This window comes from Polypterus senegalus, chromosome 6 (assembly GCF_016835505.1).
Source record: "Polypterus senegalus isolate Bchr_013 chromosome 6, ASM1683550v1, whole genome shotgun sequence".
NCBI classification, from domain to species: Eukaryota; Metazoa; Chordata; class Cladistia; order Polypteriformes; family Polypteridae; genus Polypterus; species Polypterus senegalus.
This window is the reverse complement of record NC_053159.1, coordinates 152,467,965-152,490,468: the sequence shown is the minus strand read 5'-3', so window position 1 is coordinate 152,490,468 and position 22,504 is coordinate 152,467,965. Positions and strand designations below refer to the sequence as shown.

General features: G+C 39.8%; 1 protein-coding gene across 1 annotated transcript; it reads right to left on the bottom strand.

The window, feature by feature from the left end:
* mcm6 (minichromosome maintenance complex component 6) lies at nt 1–21,329 on the bottom strand. Its single transcript, XM_039757382.1, has 17 exons — nt 21,143–21,329; nt 20,626–20,772; nt 16,211–16,321; nt 15,797–16,046; nt 15,494–15,659; nt 14,337–14,482; nt 13,723–13,873; nt 13,336–13,477; nt 12,090–12,231; nt 8,064–8,171; nt 7,597–7,752; nt 7,381–7,509; nt 6,482–6,643; nt 3,461–3,608; nt 3,009–3,155; nt 838–977; nt 1–704 (listed from the first exon to the last, which is right to left on the bottom strand). The coding sequence occupies exons 1-17, from the start codon at nt 21,238–21,240 to the stop codon at nt 585–587; spliced, it is 2,463 nt and encodes an 820-aa protein (XP_039613316.1). The 5' UTR covers nt 21,241–21,329; the 3' UTR covers nt 1–584.
* Nucleotides 21,330–22,504: the final 1,175 nt, after the last annotated feature.

The following is a 22,504-nucleotide window of genomic DNA, read 5'->3' as shown; positions in this document are numbered from 1 at the left end:
TTGGAATCTTGGCAAGTTGAAATTTTATTGAGCATTTACTAAATGGAATATTAAAAACATCACCCAACATGATCTTCACCTGGCCACTGTGTTCAGGTGTGACCTATAAATAAGTCATTATTAGAAAAATACGTTTTACTTTTCTGTTCTGTGTAATCAGAAACAAGACTTGAGTGTAAATTTACGCAGTTTCAGCTCCTAAGTCAAAAACAGATTTTTGGTCAGTCTCGAACGAATATGAAGATTTTTTGCTGAGTTATATGACAAACAGTACTTTATTCTACAGTATTATGCTACATGATAGAAAACAGCTTTATTATGCGGATAAGGAACGCTTTGTAGAAAAATCAAAGCAAGAAACACAGGCAGCATGTAGTCTCCTCTTTTTCAAGGAAACAATCGATACCCAGCTTTTCTACTTGCATCAAAATACAACAAATGCAAAAAAAGTAAAGCGGTCAACTGCTGCACAAACACCAAAATGTCACTCCTTAATAAACGTAGAAATCTTTACAAGTCCAACTGTGTGGTCAGCAATAAGTCACTAAACATTCAAGGAATGAAAATCGGAAGGAAGTCCTCCCTTAATCTTCCAAAGTATAGTTTGGATTTACAACCAGGAATGGGTCTGCCTCCGCGCTGCCTTCCGATTCTTCTGAAGAGCCTTTCAAGCCACTCTGGGTCAGCTCAATCAGAATGTGATCCTGCAAAATAAAGAAGGAAGGCCAATGGAATTACCAGGCACAGTCCGCACCATCACAGGGTTTCTGCCGTTATCTGCAAGGCGTACTAAATCAAAGTAGAAGGAAAAAAAACAAAACAAAACTGACAACTTACATAATGGACAAGCCTATGAATCACTTTTTCAATAATTTTCTTCTTGTTAATAAGCTCTTCCTCCGAATCAATTTCAGCCTCAATTTCCTTCAGATACCAGTTAATAAGTGCATTTTTTCTCAACACTGAATCATCGTCCTCTGTTAAAAGAATCATGACATTTCAAAATTAGATCAGAATCGAGAAGAGTCACAGCAGCTCTAAAGTTCATTTTCAGGGACTAAAAGCCATGGAACTAATAGGCAGTCCTTCATTGGGAAACAGCTTACATGTATCTGAACCCAAAACCTTCACCCAACAACTAAAGCAAATCTTTCCTTTAATATTTTTTATATGAAAAAAATGAAGAGTGGGGTGATGTTCATTATTGAGTGTCTGGTGAGCCAAGAGCCCCAATTTGGTTCGGCCTAAAAAAAAAAAGTTGAGAGCCCACATGGAGGCTCCGCACAAACTCCAACGCAAAGGGTGGAAAGCCAGTCAAATGAAATTAAATCGTATGTGACATTAGGAATACATGCCTAGGTCTTGGTAAAAAGGAAATTAGAATAAATAACTACAAAAATGCACTATGGTAACATGTGATAAGAAAGGCACTATATAATAACAGTTCTCCATCGTACAGACTGCCAGCTACAGTCAGTCTTTATATTTATGTCAGCTAGTTATTTTCCAACCTGCTATATCCTAACACAGGGTCAGGGGTGTCTGCTGGAGCCAATCCCAGCCAACACAGGGTGCAAGGCTGGAACAAATACCGGGCAGGGTGCCAGCCCACTGTAGGGCACACACACACTATTTAGGATCACCAGTGCACCTGACCTGCATGTCTTTGGACGGTGGGAGGAAACCCAAGCAGACACGGGGAGAACATGCAAACTCCATGCAGGGAGGACCTGGGAAGCGAACTCGGGTCTCCTTACTGCGAGGCAGAAGCGCTACCACTGCACCACCATGCCACCCTTATATTTATGTGCTATATACAATTATCACTTGTATGGGGGTGTAGTCTGGGTATATCACTAGGACTCTCTGAACAAGACAGAGGAGTTAATTTTCTCATTTTCACAGGTTATAAAAACACAACATGGCTAGCTTCCAGCTGTTTGCACCCTGAACACTTTTTTGCTGTTTTGAGCTACATAATTTGTAAGAAAATGAGCTATATAAATAAATGTTGATGGTATCAGCAATGGCCATCAATTTTTTTTTATGATCCAATTTATTTGTTTCCTATGAAGCTCTCTGCTCTCTTCCCCCTCGATTTAAAGGGCACACTCTCCTATGAAGAGCTGCCTGCCACCAGGCCCAGTAACTAACTCCAGTAATTAGCTCCAAGACATTTATAACACTAAAGCATGTTTTCGAAATATAGTATTTTCAAGTGGTTGCATGGGGTTAATTAGGCAGTCACCAAAACCCATGGAACGGTAGTATTTTGCCACCAGGTCACAGTTCCTTGCTGAATCCACTTACACACCCATCCCCTGTGGGCAAAAATGGAGTCACCAAGTAACCTTAATCTGCATGTCTGTGAGGGCAATATAAAGCTTTATACGAGGTCTGACAATTAAGTTCACAAACTTGCCACCGTGTGCTTACATGGGCAGCATTGCATAAACAGCTCGGTAAGGTTTCAAAACGTTGGCATATCAGCGTCTCACAGCTGTGTTCGTGTCGACATGTGGCGGGGTCTTGCTGAGAGGCGTTCATTATTACCGTTGCGTGTTCTTGTGTGCCGTCGTGAGAATGTCGTAGCTTGCATTAGAGCAACGAACAAACACCAGCTCACAAGGCACTGTCTGTGAGGGGAGTTTTTGGCCAGTAAACACATAACTGTATTGGTACACCCTCCCTACTCTCCTGATCTGCCCCCCCCAAGGACTTTTTTTCTTTACCCGAAGATAAAGGAAATATTGAAAGAAGACATTTTGATGACATACAGGACATCCAGTGCAATATGACGACCGCTCTGATGGCCATTCCAGAAACAAAGAGTTCCAAAATTTCTTTGAAGGGTGGACTGGGCAGTGGCGTCTGTGCATAGCTTCCCAAGGGGAGTACTTCAGAGGCCACTCGTGCATCATGGAAAGTCCACAAACCCCATCCATAATGCTTAAATAAAATGTAACACTCGATTAACAGTTAAAAATCATAAATGTGAGTGCCCTAACCTTCTTCTGCCTGCCTAAGATGAAGAACAAGGAGGTTAGAAATCCGGCGGTACTCCGAGAAGGACAGTCTGAGAGCTGGCTTTGCTGTTTCCACAGTCATCTTTTCAGGGTGTCCATTAATATCGCCATTTGGAACATCAGCATGACCTAAAGATAGTGCAAATAAAGGATATCAATATCGACAATTTCTATAGAATATAAACATTACAAAGAATAAAGCTTTAAAATGGAAAGAAGGTCTCTGCCTTATTGCAAAACATTTATAGTCCTTCACCAAATGACGATTAAAGAAGATGTTGGACTTCAGGCTCTAAAAGCAAATAGCAGCAGACAGATGATAAACCAATCTGACAACACACACGCAGCATGAGTCTTCCTTAAGTGCGGTCTAAAAATTTTCTTATGGTAAAAAAACATTTTGATTAAATGTGATTTGCTTTAAAAATGAATACCATTTATGCCATTAACAACAGGTTGCTCTTCTGCCTCATTCTCTTCCTCCTCGTGGTCTTCTTGATCTAAGTTCACATCTGGAGTCTCCACCCGGATGATGGACTTGTTGAGCAATCGGAAAGCTTCTTTCACATGCTTTGGTTGTACCTGAACAGCAGCGCAAGACAAATTATAAAGTCACTTAGGTACAGTTCTCTGCAAATCTCAATGAACATTTAGGGGCCATGGAGGCCAAGAGCAGCACATAAAGTACACCAAGCGCTCAGTGGCTTTAAAAACAGGCCAGCAGCTCGAATTAAAGCCAAATGGCACTTGGACACCAATTAATGTGAAAGGATCTGTGACAGTTTCACACTTTATGAGCCAAAAAAACGGCAGGGTTCTGTAGAGGCGCCAATGCATATGCCCTTCCATCGATTTTTACTGGGAAGTATTAAAAAGATCAATGCATGCTGCAAGAAATCTTACTTTCCCCTCCCCAAAAAAACCATTCACTTTCAAAATAGGAAGATTACACGGTGAGGGGTGGTCTGCATTAACCAAAAAAAAAAAAAAGTGGAATCATGGGGGGAAAAAAAAAAAAAAAAATTCCATGCACCACATTCATCAAGTGCCAAGACGAACAGAGGTGCCATACACAATTCATCCCCCATTAAACAAATTGGGACAGAGTGCAGTAAAAATGAATTGTCTCAGGCACACCATTTTAAGCAGGTTGTGACGGTGCCGGTCCCCTCCAGACTCGCTCTTCACATATGGGAGTCTGTAGAAGCCAACACTGTTGATGGTTATGCCTGAGCTGAACTGGCAAATGGGGACAAATCTCAGATGAAGCATGGGATGGAGGAAAAAGTGCTCAGGTGCTTTTATTAAAAACAAAATCAAAACAAAAAAAGTGTCCACAGCGCCTTGTTCTAAAAGAAAAACCCTTAAATAAATCCATAAAACCAGGTGAAAAGTGGTTAGATAACCATGATAAATCCATTAAAATCAGAGGTTAAAATGCAGTCTTCTAAATCATCCCGATCTCAGCACTCCTCCATCTTTGTGTTCCCAACTCACTCACGTAGCCAATGGAGACTCAACAGCCATGAACTTCTTTGTGCCGACCCCCGTCTTGGCTGCCTACAGAACTGCGCACCCAGACCGTCTGAGGTTGGCTCTCCTCCAGTCTTCCTTTGCGCTCACTCAGTCGCACCTCGGATGCCTAGGCAGGTCATCTGCCTTGCTCACTCCACTCCACCCAAATATTCAGTGGGGTGAACTAGCCCCTAGAGCTCAACAGCGGACACTCCTTCACGGGGCCCCAAGCTAATACGACCTTCTCCTTCCAGGTGGCCAGCTTGTCCTCCCAAGCCTGCCTTTCACATCCTTTAACCTCCTTCTCTTTCTTTCAATCTTTTTTTTTTTTTCCTTTTTCCCCCTCCTGATGCCCCTGTTGCCGGCCCATACTTATACGTCTCCGTGGGCACAGCGCCTTAATCACACATCGCAGGAAGCCGATGTGGCAATCGAGAATGACCCCACCCGCATGTGCGACTCACCTCAATTACCTCATTAATTCCCTGTGATCGTGCAATTGAGCCCACAAAGACTGACACAGCTATCTGGATTTAAAACTGGCCATATTTTTGAAGCCGTGGACCCGTTATACCACACAGGTCATTGCCAAATTATTTTGAACCTAAGCCAGATTGTGAAACAGGAGGTCATGGGTAGGGTTAGGCAATGTGTAAAATTCTCAAGTCGTTCAACTGTCCACTTCAACACTGCCAAATGATATTATTGGTGATCGAAAAGTATCTCAATACAGAAAAGGACAGCTGGACTAAACAGTGGCCAAGAAGAAATCGACCTCGCCAATATAGCAACACTTTGGCTCACCATACTCACTTGGTCTGAAGCCAAAGAATTTAACCAATGGAATTTGTCAAGTAAACAAGAAGTGTGTTGCTGCATTTGATTTACAAATGATGTATCTGCATGGTCATTTGTGTATACACCATCTAGGCTGGCTATGCAGATTGAGGCAATGCTGCTATTTAGTGGTACATCTGGATTTGTTAAAAACACAAACTACAAGAATTTTAGTGCAAGATGGGCACAACGAACCACAGCCGTTTTGTGTTATTTATGTGAATATATGTTAGCAAATGTCGTCTGAATTTACGTGTTTACTGAAGAGTGTTTTAAGGTACAAGTATTTTTCTTTTCTTTGTCAGCCTTCAAATCCTCCCAAATGGCACACATACTGGCTATAGAAAGTGATCAGTTATACCCCAGCACAAAATTAGGTGGTATCCCTTTTGCTTGTAATAATCCTTGTCCAATCTTTGGAGACAGAGATGGCAACATGCAACTTATTAATTGCACTCCTTCATGGAGGAAGACTCCACTGTTACCTCAACCTCCAACTTCTTTTAAAGCCACCCATAATTACACCGAGTTGCTTCCCTTGTTTATGTACGTCACCCACAGAGCTGATCAGACAGCAGAACAAACTTCTCAAACACTCACATGCTCACTCACTGATGGGTTTATTTAAAAATAACTGGGCAAGGTGTTAAATCCTGGACTGGTGACACGATATAACTATGTTTATTTCTTGTTCTGTTCTTATTTTCATTATTTTGCACAGAATGATTTTAGAATTGAAAATTGATTACAATGGTCCTTATGAATAACTGTTAACCTATGAACCTGGGCCAACATAAAATACCTAAACTGGAAAGGTTTTTCTGAAAAGTACAGTACATACATTATACTGTGGATATAATACAAATGATCACGGTCACAATATATCTCTCTCCCTCAATATAAATTTCTGGCCATACTACCCATCCCTACAATGAGGCTGGTTATTTATTTTATATTCAACCTTTTCATTATGGGTTGCTTGTGCTTGTTGTTACTATGCAAAGTAAACTGACATTTACTGAATTCACAAAATGACTCAATAAAAAGCAAGATGCAGCAACAGTGTGCAGCTTCCCAGAGACAACGAAAAGCAGGAAACCTACCTCATCACAGCAGTGCATCCTGGCCATGGCCTCAGACAGACGAATCATGCTTTCCAGCTGTCTGACTGTGATCCTCCATGAGGATTTGCTAACTCCAGAGCCATCTCTCTGTCGCAGACGCTTATACTGTTCAACAATGAAGTCTTCAGATTCTTTAGATATCTAGGAAAAAGGATAGTAAGAAACATGTTAATGATTAATACAAGGTGCCTTCCAGGGTGGAGAGTCTGGTGCGTGGGACAGTAAGGAGATTGCTGATCGAGGACCTCAGAGAGTGACCAGGAGTGTAAGGAGCTGAGTAAGGTAGAGGGGGGCAAAATAGCACCATACTAGTGAGAATTTACCAGTAAGTAAATATTTCTTGAAGAGGCACAGTGGTTTGCCCTGCCGCTTCACATCCCTGCAGACCAAATTATGCTTTAGGTACTGCCTGCGTGGAGGCTCTACTTTCTCACTATGTTTATTTAGATTTTCAAAAACGTGAGGTAAATTAGCTGGAGACTCTAAAGTGGTCCAGTATGTGGGTGAGCTCTTGGATTAATACTCTGTTTGGAACCGATTGCTACTTTGCACTCAATAGTGCATGGACTTCACAGGACTGCAAAACTGATAAATGGAGTGGAAAATGGATTGACACATTTGTGTGTACATGTCTGAATTCTCATTTCAAGCTTTGCAAAGCATGTACTGTATTTCATAAAACGGATGTGCACTTCTGTTCAAGTTCCTAAACTATTTACCTGCTTAAACTGTCAAAACGGTTTGCTCTGTATTTTATTTAGCTGTGCAACACGCAGTGTATTTCTGAAAATGTCTCTCATAGAAAAGTGGGCTTGAGAAAGTTATGCTATTAAATAGGAGTACCAAAAGAATTATGGCAGTACAGAAATGGAACTCACTCTGGGTTTAAATTGTCTGGCAAAAAGCAAGTATCTGCGGATTTCATCCAGTGTGTACATTCTGTCAATAGATTCCTCAATTCTTGAATGGAGATCAACTATACGTCTGGCTATGGCGTAATCTGTGACCTAGAAAAATGGGAAAGACCATGTCAGAAAGCAAACCTAGACATTACAATTTTCCAAAACCAGGTGTACTTCATCAACAGCACATACCTCATTAGAATCATCTACAAGAATGAAGAAAAGATCAAATCTGGACATGATGGGTGCTGTCAGATTGACATTCTGCTTCAGTGATTTGGATCGGTCGTATCGCCCACCAATAGGATTGGCTGCTGCTAGGATGGACGTTCGTGCATTCAGAGTGGCCTAAAAGAAATTAAATGGGTTACAGTTATTTCATCACAGCCACTCTTGTTCCAGCTACTCTAAGTTTACTCTAAACTTGAAATAGCTGAGGTTTCTCACTTCATTCTCAAAATGTGAAGGCTATCACCTAATCCACAAATAATAAATGTCAAACCTTAAGTGTAGAACTAAGCAATCAAAACCAAACATTTAATTAAAAGAAGTCAAATTACAAGCAAATTTCTCAATAAGCAGTTAATTTAATGTACTGTACCTAGTAGGCATTTGCTTATAAGAGTAATTCCAATGCTAAGTCTAAAAAGCTTACTCACCTTGACACCTGCTTTGGTGATGGAAATAGTCTGTTGTTCCATGGCCTCATGGATAGCCACTTGATCCTTCATGTCCATTTTATCAAACTCATCAATGCAGCAGACACCCTATATACAGTATGCAGGAAAAAAATAAAGCAAATAAGATCATAAGGTAATTTAACACTAGTGGCCTCACTTAAGCTGCAACAAATTTTTCAACCCATGTATTAGCTCCGATGTACATCTGGTTTCCTGCTACACTTTACAAAAGCAAATTCATCCTTAGGTGATAAGAGAAAACTACAAGAGACATGCAACTAGAAGAACAAACATACATGTGTGAACACTGAATTAATACAATACAATTGCTGTCCAGGTTTAAAACAAACTAAATAAAATGTTAAAATGGATATGAAAGCTGAACATTTTTACTATGCAGGTATTTAGTTTTGTTTAATCATATACCCACTTGGTTTACTCCATGAAACCATATACCGTATATGCTCCAATAAACAATTGTCGTCAGTCTCTAATAAGCGCCAGGCTTCAGAGGGGACGCAGCCAAATAATAGCCGGGTCTTTGATATTTGCCAACTAGCGTACAATGTAAGCGTCTATCTTTATAGACGTGTGTAATACATGTGCATGTCAGCATGTTGCATATATAAGAAATACGGATATGCTGGTTTCTAAAACTGCTTAATTTTCGTGCCGAGTTGACCAAAATATGGACAAACCTGGAAGAGGAAGACGATAGTGAACTGGACAACAACGAAGCTGTCATTGAGGATTTGGATGACAATTAGCAGCGAAAGGTACAGAAAGACATTACCATTTATCTTTGAGAGTCTTATGCAGCATGTGAAATTCAAATAAAAATACCGGCAAATATTACAAACAGCTACTTTGCGTACCTACCTGTACCGACACACACAAAAAAAAAATATTGCGCTCTGAAGGTTTTCGTTAATAATGGCCAGTCTCTAATAGCAGCCGGTCTCTATTACGCGCCGGGAGCCGAGGCTAGTTTTGCAAATAAACGCCGGGGGCTTCTATTGGAGCATATACGGTATTTGAGCATGTCAACTCAAGCCTGACCGGCTGGGCAGGTGCCTTCATACTACAGAGTTTCAGTGCAGATTTCGCCAAACTTTATAAAGACTTTACTGCTACATGACCATTATAACAACATCTATTAACAAAATATGGTATAAATCATTGATAAAAATCGTTTTGAAGATGAAGGATGCAAGAGTATACAACACTGGTTCTCAATCAACTTTGGGGCACAAACAATTCTGTGCTGGGTCAGGAGTACAAGATGCTCATTAAAATTAATGTGCAACATAGAACTGCAGAGTCCTCTGCTGTCAGCTTTGTGCAACAAATGTCAGATTTAGAAAGGGATAACTAAAAAAAAACACAACCAGTGCAGGCCATAAAAAAAATAAAAATAAATAAATAAAAATGCTGGGAGAGGATGTTACTGGGCAATATCTTTATGTTAGCTACAGTACTTGCTCTGGGAAGGCTTATCTAGTTTGCCACCCTGTTATTCCACCACCCCTGAAAACTACGCCAATTAGATTTAAAAAAATGCACCCATTATTTAAAAAAAAAAACAAAAAAAAACCCACCAAGTATTTTATTAATGGGAGTAACAGGTTACTGGTTTAAATTAGAAATCCAATATTTTAAAAAGATGAAAGGCTTAAAGTATAAATTGTGCGTGCGTACAAAACTGTTGCATACTCTCATTTCCGGCCTCACTTTGAGATGTATAAAAACTGAACTTGGCCTAAAGCCATGCACATTTTCACGGCAGGGTCTTCCCCCTTGCATACGCACGTTTCTGCTCGGTTTTGCAAAATGGTGGCATCTAGTGTCAATGCAGTGCTACTGTTTCTGTGGTCTGCTTTTCTTTAGATTCACATCTATGATGTGGGTTTTATCAAACATACTGAAATTAACTGCATATCGCTTACAAATTTAATTCACTCAATTGTAATCATTCTGTAAAAATATAATGGTGCGCGGAATGGCCAAACTGTTCCAACTACCATGGCTGCTTTAGCGTTATTATTAGACATCACATATTGAAGAATTAGAAGAGTGCATGTATTTACAGATGATGACAATTGGTTTCCAAGTCAATATCGATTTCCAAGAGCTGTCCTCTGCAAGCTGTGTGTTGAAAAGGACCCACTTTACAAAGGCAGACTTTTAGGAACTGTGCTCTACCTGCTCCTTTAAAAGTTCTGTCCACGCTCAGCTTTTTAAGCACAGGAGCTTTTCAATGTGAACTTGCTGACCAAACAGATATTTCACAAACATCACTGAGTTGCACCAAGCCAACTGTATAGGAAGGTATTACCTGCTTATCACCCAGATAGATAAAAATTCCTTAAACTGTGGTTGAATTGGAAAACATAAATGCGCAATTCGCAGCAATGTTCGGTTTTCCCAAATGTAATTGGAGTGGTCAACTGCATGCACATTGCTATTGCAACAGCGCTGGACAAGTTACCTCAGCTAGGGATGAATCACTAAAAGAATGAGCTAAAATTACATTGTCTATAACTGGAGAACCTATAAAAAAAATGGCAGCTCCCCCCACTGCAGAAGATTTTTCCAACTAGTGAGGCAAAAGGCGAGCAGTAATTTTAAGGATAACGAGTCACTTCAAAGTAATGAGCAGAGAATCAATCTGTTGTGGCGGCTGGTGCCATCGCTACAACATAAAAGCACTAGCACCTTCAGAGAATTAATTTTCTTATGTAAAAAGAAAGCATTCCCACACAATTAATGTGCTGCTCTATAGTGCACAGAAAGTGTGTTGCAGTGTGCAAGCATGCACCCGAATGGATGCTCTATGATGAACCCGATCCACCAAATAATCAGCCAAGTAGGACAGCGTTACAACTTTGTTTGAATGTAATCAGCTGAACATAAAAACAGGTAGTCTGATGCAGCATATTATTTTTTTAACCAGTTAATTAAATTTGTGCTCAATATCACATAATACAGCCCTTATTTTCCTTAGTTTATTGGCCACATCTCTTACAGCACCCACTATTGCATTTTGTGACTCCATAACAGTCCATTTGCACACAGCTAGACAGCTTTCCTGCGGTTTCCAAAGCAGACATATGTGCGCAGCCAGTGCCCGAAGACGTGCTTGGCCCAGCAGCACCATCACCGCCTGAGCATTGCACAGGAGACAGCTTTTGTAATATTGTCTGAAACAGAAGACGGTGGGCTGTGACTCGCCATTTCATGCCGACTGTGATATCTGACCACTTCATTTTCTTTCGGGCACTGTGCGACTTTCTGAACTTCAACTTTCAAGTGTCTCCACCACACTTTTGTTGCTTATACCACTGCATAAAGCCAACAAATAGTATTCGTTGAAATTTTTTTTTTCATGTGCCTTTTTCATTGTTTTTTTAACCAAACACTGAACTGAAGGGGATAATATAAGATAAAATATGCAAAATTCTAGGAGGAGTTGGGTTGGGGCTGAAGGCACATGCATGTGTTTTAAGTTTCACATTCATTGGGATTTGTAAAGAGGAAGTGCGTGGAACTTAGCGTATGCACAGATTTATGTATCTGGATTTTTGTGTACGCACATACATTTCAACTTTTGTCTGAATGCCACGTTTTAGTGTGAATTTGGCATTATACATGAGGCCCCAGGTGTAAATGATGATGGTAATCCTCATTTGCCTTACTGTAGATGCTGAGTGGGTCACAACTGATATACTCTTACAAGAGCAGGTGCATAGTGGGTAAAAGGTTGAGAATCATTGGTATAAAGATTGCCCAGAAACATTTTAAATATAGAGAAAACACAATTTAAAAAGCAGACATTTTGAACACTTCTTCCCAATAATAAGAGGAAAGTATTTAAAAAAAAAAAAACCAAATAAATAAAAATAATCAGCCCCTAGAGAATTTGATACTAAGACATACAGTAAAATTTAGTATCAACAAGCACATACTGAAACAGTGAAATCAGTTTTGGAGGCACAGAAAACTCACATTGTCAGCCAACATAAGGGCACCGGCCTCAATAACAAACTCATGAGACTCCTCGTCTCTCACAACTGCAGCAGTCAGACCAGCAGCACTTGATGCTTTTCCACTTGTGTACACAGCTCGGGGGCTGAACTCCTCCACATGCCTGAAATAAAAGGACACAACTCACTGTAGAGATCGAGACACCCAGGACATCAACACTTGTGTTCAAAACGTCCCCAAGAAGATGTGGTAGATCTTTGTGTTCATTCAGCTTTTGGCAAGCACACAAATAACACAAAAATATGCAGTTTTGTATTCTCACTACTGCCTACAGCTATGAGTGTTTTTGAGATACACTTTTGGATTAAATCAACACGCTCTTCAAAGCAGTCACTTTGGCAGCAGAGTTCAGCAATACCAATATTTATAACGTGAAATGTATATTTCCACAATTCTGGATCGATAATGCATGAATACAAAGCACCAGCTCTTTATACTGCAATATGAAAAACACCTGCCTGCAAATGCAAAAATCAAGTAAAGAGGCTTTCTTGACATACCAAGTGAATATACAAGTGATAACTGTTCTCTTTAATATTCCTTCAAAATTAGCTTGTGCATTTAAAAATGATTAATTTTGTAGAAAATAGCCCAACATGCTAACAGATACTTAAGAAAAAAAATATATATGCCCAAACTGCATTTAAAAATAAATGTTTAAGGATATACTAGAATGTTTGGGAACATCTTATGTTACATTAAAACTGTCCTCTTTTTTCCTTTATTTATATACTGTATATAATGGCAACGTAAGCAAGCTTTAAAATGGTGTACATATACATGGTGAACATTTAGGTGTACTACGTTTAATATGAATCCCTGATCAATAAACTAACCTATAAAATAAAGAAATCCCTTGAGACTCTTTACACTAATGAAAGTCATGGCATATTTACTTTTGAATATTCATTTACATTAAAAATTGCTAAGCAGATGCTTTTACCCAATGTAATTTACAAAACAGGTCAACATAACTAAAATTAATTGCAAGGGGAGAGATCAGAACAAAATGCAAGAAAGTTACAGTTCCTACATAATACAAACCTAACAGCTAAAATAGCCAGACAGATACGCTCCCAAACAAGTTGAATGTTCTGTGAATTACAATCAAAATTACATAACTCTGAATGAGTTCAAATTTTGGCCTTTAATACAAAAGGTGTTCACTATGAAGAAATGCTTTTCAGCAATAGTTTTAATTACTTACTTAAGAAATTGACTCTTTGCCGTGCTAGGATCACCCACAACGCAAACATTAATGTCTCCTCGCAGAGAGGTGCCTTCCATAGTTGTTTTTGGAACACCTCCAAAAAGCATCAGTAAAATGCCTCTCTTTACCTCATCATTACCTAGTGTGTAGAATAACCAAATAGAAAATTCATCAGAAATTAAAAAAAAAAAAAAAAAGTATCTCAGTTAAAGGCACTTCATAATATCCCAGCCATTCCTCTTTATCCATTTGTTACATTATTCTAAAGTAAATTCTTGACCGATGGAGGTACTCCTATATAAGGTGTAAAAGGTTGTTAAAGTCTTTTTGGCTTCACTGGCTTTCATGAAAGACTTTGTGCTTGCAGTTTTAACTCACACTTACCATGGATGGTGGGGAAAAGGCTGGTGCAAAGGTTGTGGTAGAGATTCTTATCCTGACTCATCTCAAACACCTTTTCCCACTCCTTTACAGACATTTGGTTTTTAATACTCTCTGCTGTCTGCTCTTCATCTCTGAGCTCTTTGCCACCAAACTAAAAAAGCAAAAATATTTTTGTTTATTCACTAGACAAACATTCTCAGACATTTGGGAGCAATGAGCACAATGTAGGGAGTAACCATTAATAGAGCAATAGCCCATCACAGGGCATAAACCCACACAAGAAGGCAATTTTAACATACCAGCTAACTTAATACGCATCCATTGGTATACAGGAGATGAAAATAAGTGTACACAGAAAAAAATTCCAATCGGACACCAACAAAAGGTGGAGGCTCCATACTATCACTGTCCAGCTTAGAATTTGAACCCGGTACCATAGAGCTGTGAGGCTGCAGTGTTAACAATTGCACTTAACACAGTAAACTTTTTGTTTCGTTTTAAATGAGGGCTGCATATACTAAAAACTCAAAGCCCACTCAAAAAATACATCCATTATCCAACCCGCTATATCCTAACTACAGGATCACGGGAGTTCAAAAATTTCTTATACATACCCGTGGGCTTGTAGGAGCAACATGACATGCCAGGAAGGATAACTTGTAGGACAGTTCCCTCACACCCAAAGCTCGCAAACCCCGAACTCCTTCATTCTCATACCCTTCGGAGCCAGCGACGCGAGAGCTCGTTTCTGCCCGTGCACCTGAAAACACAAAAGTAAAAGTTACAGATTAGGTCATATTGCAGAACCCGTGTATTTCATAAATAAAATGTAGGAAGAAGGAAGTGGATGTGAAATTTGCATACTTTGTTAGCTTCTTCACCCTAACTCCCACCCAGAGAATTGACTAAATAAAAGAAGGTAAACAAACAGGAAATCAATACTGAAAAAGAATGGGGAACTTCTGATTGTAATTGTTTAATTTTGCTCCAGCTTTAAAACATTACAGTCACTGAGGAATTCATAATCTGTCTCGTAATTTTGATGGACACAGACAGCTATAAAAGCCTTGCCAGTTAAATATTTAAGAACTGGAGAGATGTGACAAACAGAAGAAACCGTTCAGTTCTTTAAGCTTATCTGGTTATCTAACAGGTAGTTTACGCCAATATGTATCTTATCAGATAATTTTAATAACTGCTAAGCCTTTCACTTCAACTATGTAACTTGGTACTTTACATTCCCATGGCTCCCTGTGTAATGAAGTGCTTCGTGGCTTCAGCCTTGTCCACTTAGGCTGCACTAGATGTCCACTATTTGGCTGGACCAACGTTACATATGCTTTGAAGATTTCTGAAGGCCTCAATAAGTCCCCTGCAGGGCCATTTTTGTTCAGTACTAAAAATGAGACAAGCTTACTTGCACCACAGGAAGTGTTTTAACATAACAGGTAATGAATAACATTACATTTAAAATAATATCAAGCTGTAATCATATATGAAGTATTTTTTAAGAAAGCAATTGTTTTCATTCTTGCCATTAAAAATACATACTTTGCTGAACCACAACACCACCAAATTTTTATTTTTATGAGTCTGAAATCAATGTTACTTAAACTATAAGTACCTTTATGCTTGCTTTGAATTCAGTAGCAAGCATAACTGACATGCTGAATGCTAAATTAAAGAAGAAAGTTGCATTTTGTAGTCTTCTCTATCGCTGTCTCACAATCAAAGTCACACCAAGAAAAATTAAACACTTTAACTAAAATACCTGGAGTGGTAAGCTGGGAAACATCTGGAACAACTATCAGACAGCCAATAAAATCACACTTGTCTCCAGCCTGGGCTGATTCAACTGCTTCAGCTCGCACAATCACCTCCATGCTACGAGGGATGCTGCCACGGGGCAATTCGGCTTGGGTCTCCTGAATTCGGACCTGCAAAAGACAGATGCAGGGTGTAGTAGTGAGCAGCAGGAACTTTTAGCATTTATAATTAGAACACCCTTCCTTTGCAAAGCAAAAAAAAAAAAAAAGTTAGGAAAACAATAACTGAACAGGAAAATTGACCTGACCTTCTGAAAGTCGACAAATCGGGACTTATTGGTGTCCAGCATGAAGCGCCTCCGGTTGTTGCAGACCGGGTTACGGCATATGTTGGGCTGGGTGTATTTGAACTGCTGTTCTACATCTTTAAGAACAGTCTGGCAATCCAGGCACAGGAAAGTGCCACTGACTAACTCTGGATGCACAGGGTGAGTTCGCACCACCTGGCCACTGATGCGAACTAAAGTGCCAACTCGGGCGGTTGTTAACTCTCGGATTCTGTATGGTGGGTAAAAGATGACAGAACGTGTTCATGTAATAAATTAAGTTTAACAATGAACTGACACACGTATTTAACTGGGAGCAGCAAAATAAGAAAGACTGACCATCAAATAAACAACAACAATGTCTGCACGCCCGACAGGAAGGTAAGAAATTCTTACTTGTGTCTGGAAGGGAGATCCTGGATGGCAACATAAAACTCCTTATTAGCAGGAATATTTCCATGGTCACGTGCAAAGTTCCTCACAGCTCGACAAAGATACGGATAGACTCTAGAAGAAGAAAACAAAACCAACCACATGATACAAACACCGATAGGACCTTGATGACATTTAGCATATTTGATGGGAAGTGGCCCTTACATACTGCAGGGCATGTCTTCTATCTTCAATACATGGTGTCATTTTAAAATTAAAAAGGAAAAAATAATTACTGCATATATACTGAAAAAAAAATGTCAGTCATGTCTAAAAAGAGTGAGAGTATCTACTAGGGAATGTTAATTAATTAAAAAAAATTAAAAAGGCAGTAAGTGCTACTAGTGAAGAGTGCCGTTAAAATGGTAGATAAGATTAAATGACCTGTCGCTAAACTAAGGCTACCTCAAACATCGTGCATTGTGCTCTATAATTCACATATTGGATCTGTTTATCAGTTTTTAAAACAGTCAAGTTGAAGAATGTGCGTACAATTCCATGAGGCACTGGCCAGAAATGACACTAAAGAATCTAAAAATACGACCAACTTATTTTTTTATATACGGACACAAAACCAATTCTCGTACACTCCACTTGCAAGTTCATGTTAAATGTCACAATGACTGCTGCTCTTTCAAGATGTTTTTAAAACTACTGTATATTCCCCATGCATGTGTTTGGGGTCACCTACAGGTTTTCATTCCTTGGACCTCCAATGATATGAGCCTTGCAGGATTGTTCGAGATGTGCTCTTCATGAAAGTTGCCATACAAAAGTGTTAGATGACTATAGTCAAGCAGCAAGCCACTTCATAATTAGTATGGAAAAGAGGCTGAGCAGAGTTATCTAGTGGTTGGAAGCACTGGACTTTAAAGCACAAGGACGTCAAAAAGAAGTGGCCCTGAGCAAAGTTACTTAGCCTGCCTGGGCCCCAGTAGTTGTTACATTTTCTAACCAGTCTGCACAGTTGGGAGTCGGAGTTATAAGAAGACAGTGCCTATTCGGACAGCTTTATGCATGAACACGATGTCTGGAGAGGATGCAATGTCCATTACAGGACACATCCATCAGCTCTCTCATATACAGGGCCAATTAAAACACAACTCAGTCTTGTGGGAAGAAAACTGGAGTAGACGGGAGAAAAAAAACCTACATAAAATCATGGGGATAATATGCAAACTCCACATGGATGATGAGGATGATAAGGTGTGAGATTCAAACCCTGAGTATATCTGCAAGGCACAACTGCACTAAGCTCTATTAACACATATGGAGCACACACAGTGGACTTACAAAGTATCCAGACCTGCTCACTTCCTACATATTTTGTGCTGTAGATTTACTTTAAATTAGATAAACCTGTTATTTCTGACCATCATTCTACAATTAATAACCCATAATGACAACATGAAAGCACGTTTTCCCTTGAAACATTCTTGTTAAGTATTCAGGCCCCTTGCTATGTTGCTCAAAGGTGAGTGATAAGGTGCATTGTGTTTGCTTAAATTCTCCTTCAGGTGCGTCTAGAACTTGACGGGAGTTCACCTATGGCATTTAAAAAAAGACAGACGCCTGTGTATTCAAGGTCTCACAATTCACAAAGCATGTCAAGGAAAAAAATAAATAAATAAATAAAAAACAAGGTATGAAGTCAGAGGAACACGCTGTAGACGTCTGCGGTCAAACTATGATGACGAATGGATCAGGATAGGGGGGATAAAACTACTTCTAAAGCTCTAGAGTGTTCTCTGGAGCACAGTGGCCTCAATAACTGAAATGGCAGGTGTTTGGAACGACCCGTAACCGGAAAGCCATGAGGAGAAATATTCTCTGATCTGACGAGACACAAACTGAACTGTTTGAGCAAAAAGTCAGATCAGGCACTGAACATCACCTGCTTCATAACATCAGTTAGGCGAAGCACGGTGGTGACACAATCATCCTATGTTGGAGCTTCTTAGCAGCAGTTAACAGGGAGACTGGTCAGAACGGAGGGAAGGATGTATACAGCCAAATACAGGGGTCTCTGGAGAGTAAAACAAAAAAAAAAAAACCCGCTCTAGAGTGCAAGCCACTTCAGACTGGGGCGATGGATCACCTTGCAGTGTGACAGAGTCCCATAGCATACAGTTAAGGCATCACTGGTGTGACTTTGGGACAAGCCTTCAACTCCCTTGAGTGGTCCAGCCAATGCCGACATAAACCTCATTGAACATCTGTGGAGAGACTGGAAGATGGCAGTTTGCAGACACTTCTTGACTAATCTAACAGTATGAAAAGATCTGCCAGGAAGAGTGGAGCAAACTGGCCAAATCCAGGTTTGCAAAGCTTCTAGAGACTTAACCCAAGAAGACACAAAGCTGCAATTACTGCCAAAGGGGTTTCTACAAAGTACTGAATTAAGAGTATGAATGCTTACATAAATGAGAGATATCAGATTATCTTTTAATAAATTTGAAAACGATTCCAAATGCATGCTTTCACTTTTTCATTATGAATCGAGTGTAACCCGATTGGCTGACATGTTAAATTTATCCATTTAAAATCTACAGCCCAATAAAATATGCACAAAGGGAAGGGGTCTGAATACTTTCTGAATCCACTGCAGATACACACAAAAACATAGGAGAAGCCATTAGCACAAGTACAAGCCATACACACAGTAGCAGAGAAGCAGTTTTCAGCTGAGAGGCCATTTTTGAACTGGTGCTACCTCTGTGAAGCAGCAAAACTAACTGTTGGTTCATCCACTATTGTACATGCTTATAAATAAATTATCACAATGGCATTCTGGGGTTTCAATTATTGACATCAGATCTGGACAAAGGTGCCTGTTAAACATACTGTATACCAATAATAGTCAAACTGCAGGAAAGGCTAGCTGCCACCTTTGTGAGAGTTGTTATCTGGGTCAGCATGTGACATATTACTTACAAATAGTGCTTCCCATCAACTGCATTTTTTCTCTCCTGCTGCCCTACTAGCTATGCTATTTCTAATATGAGCTGAAATCTAAGTAAGCAATATAAACCTCAGCATGTTCAGTGCTAATCTATTGGAATGCATTTTAAAATACATGTAGTAATAAAACACACTTCAGTTTTCATTCCAACAGATGGCACATCACAAACATTAGTACTGCTTTTATGAACCCATACCAAATGGCATATAACAGAGACAAGGCAAATCAGACAGATGCAAATATTTACAGACACACACAGACCCTTGTCCTTTCATTAAGGTGGATAGTTTTTATATATATATATAAATATGCTTCATGGTCCACTTTGACCTGCCATACACCTCACTATACATGCACACACAAAGCAAATTCTCTACAAATATAAACGCTTCATGGGGAGAGATATGTCTTTATATCTACAAACCGTGTACTACAATCTACATACTGTCCTCGCACGATCAATTCAAGGTTGTGAGCGATCACTGCTTATCCCAGCATCAACGGGCACAAGATAGGAAACAGCCCTGGGCTGGGTGTCCATTCATTAAAAGGACCCACTCAGTCACTCGCACGTTAGCTCAAACCTGGATTTGTAAACATAACCTGCACATCTATGGCTGCAGTTTGGTTCTCATCCAGACACTGCATGTTGAAACTGTGTTATTTGATGACACAACAGCTCTCATACAACAAGCCTTCAGCAGTTTGCATTGGGGATGGATGTTATTTACTTCACAGAACACAAAGGTCTAAATTTATTTATACAACTCAAAACAATGATCAAATCTGGTTGCATTTCTGGTCAGTTTCATTAAGGTTCATATGGGCTTGGGATTTAATAACAAGTGCTGGCCACTGAAATGTGCAGTTTCTCCATATAAACGAGATAAAGTCCCAAACTGCTTGTAGCACATTACAATTTGTAATAGATAACTATGGTAACATTTAATTACTTTTGTTAATAAGTAATATAACTTTCTTTTGAAAGTAATGTTGCCCAGCACTGCAGCAGAAACAGGAAGAAAGCACAAACTCGACATGGACAAAGCCGGGATTTAGGAAACACCAGTGTTATCCACAGCTGCTCCTTCGAAAACAGCAATGCATACCCCTACACACAAAATAACGAATTTGCATGAGCACAAGTACAAACCATACACACTTGCGTGGAGATACAGTTTTCAAGTCTCCTACCCGGGAATGGCAGGTGTCAGACTTGTTAAGTATAAAAGGCTGCACGCAGCCGCTTTATTTAGCGCATCCAGTCACTAATGTAACAACAGAAAGTTAGATTTCTCACTTATCGGAATTAAGGGAAATAAAACAAAGCCACTTTTGTGTCCTTGAATATTTCCTAATTAGGGGGTTTCCGAGCTTTGCAGGCTGCCACCTTGGTGCTCGTTAGTCGTCACCTTACCTGTAAAACTCCTCCTGGATGGTGGTTGAGAGCTCCTGGTTAAACTGCTCGAGATCGCCGAAACTGACGAGCAAAGTGTTTCTCTCGGGACGGATCAGCTCCTCCGCATCTTGCAAGTATTTGATGTCGCCATCACTATTCTGAAACCTGAAAGAAGTAATACAATAAAATGTCGAGGCGATGGCATTTATGAAATCACTCGGCCGACACAATGCCTAAAAAAGTATACACAAATATACGTAAGTTTAACGGAAATGCATTTTTTTGTTTCAATGCACATGCGAGAAAATATTAAAAGTGACGTCTTGTGAAGTAAAGGTAGCGCTTTGCGTGCAGCTTTTAAACTTCCATTTAAACTTTCCACTTTGAATTAGGAACACTCAAGAGTAAAACCGGGCTTTCTGCGAGAGTTTTGGGCTTTGCAGATAATCACTCAGAAGAAACAGCAACCCTCCTTCCCTCCCCGACAGTCTCCACGTTGCCGCTCAAGTAATAAGCGTTTACGTTTTCCACTTACTCTTCCAAAAAAGCTTGAAATAATTTCTGGCACTTTTCTGACAGCTCATCTTTTACTTGCTGGCCAGTGGCTCCCACAGCTGGTTCCGGAAGGTCCATACTTTAAATCTTGTAGTTAAACAGATACAGAAAGCTGCAGATCACTCACAGGCTCCCCCCTCGCCCGTACTACACTGAAAGAATTCGCGCCAATCCTAAAAGTCACATGTGCACTTTCGCGCCACTGGCGTCCAATCCATAGCTTCTTCGCTGCTCTGTGGCGTCATTAGGCGATCGGCACGCATGCGCTTCAGAAAGTGGGCGGAGCGGACTCTTAAAGGAAATGGACGACTGTGTCCTCGTGCTGCGCATTGGACTGTGCAGTAACTACAGTCAAAACAATGGAGAGAAATAAGAACTGAACTACTAACGGAAAAGTGTCGTTAGTTTAGACGAAATTTATTGACATACCTAATACTTCACGATAGACGGATGCATACATTCGGAAGCAGGATTAATTCTGCATAATAATGAAAAGTATAGCATTAAGACAAGGGATAGCGTGTTAAAAGGTGTATATACTAGAAAAATGCTTTCTCAGCACTCACGTAAATCCCCATACTTGCAAAACATTACTAAAAATGTGTTTTTAAAATCAAATAGCGGCGATGTTTTGTGTATTAGAAGTGATTATTGTTAGTCTTGATAATGCGTTCGTGGTACCCAACAAATGGATAACAAAACTTGAGTCTTCCCGGTAAAAAAATGTTCAGTTTTACAAGTGAGGCATCTTATACACACGAGAGGCGTTTTATCTTGTGACTTTTGTTTTACTGCCATCTAGTGGCTTTTAAAATGTATCACAATAATTTCTCCGGGATAAAATACAGTTCTACTTATCTGTCGACATCTGGATCTTGCATTTCAGCCAGCAGTGGCAGAAGGTTGAACGTTTAAAAAATACATAAATATTTGATTTCTTACCTTATCCCATTACACAAATATACCCATGCAACATAACAGCAGAAGTGGAAAATTCAGAAATATACACCCTGAATTAACACGGAAATATAAAAGTCCTCTTGTGCATACCTTTGGATTTTACAGCATTCGAAAAGCATACATGCAAGGAGACCAACCCCACATGCTAGGATTTTGCTGGCATTAGGAGAAAATAAACAGGCCTTTTGTGATTATAATGTATAAACTATGGTATAGTTTCGGTAGACATTCAAGTTTGGGTTACACACACACACACACATACTGCTGAAAAAAAATTAAAGGAACACTTTCCAATCAGAGTATAACATCAAGTCATTGAAACTTCTGAGCCCTGTGCTCATTGCCTGGCAGCATGGAGCTTGACGCAATTGGCAGGTCCACC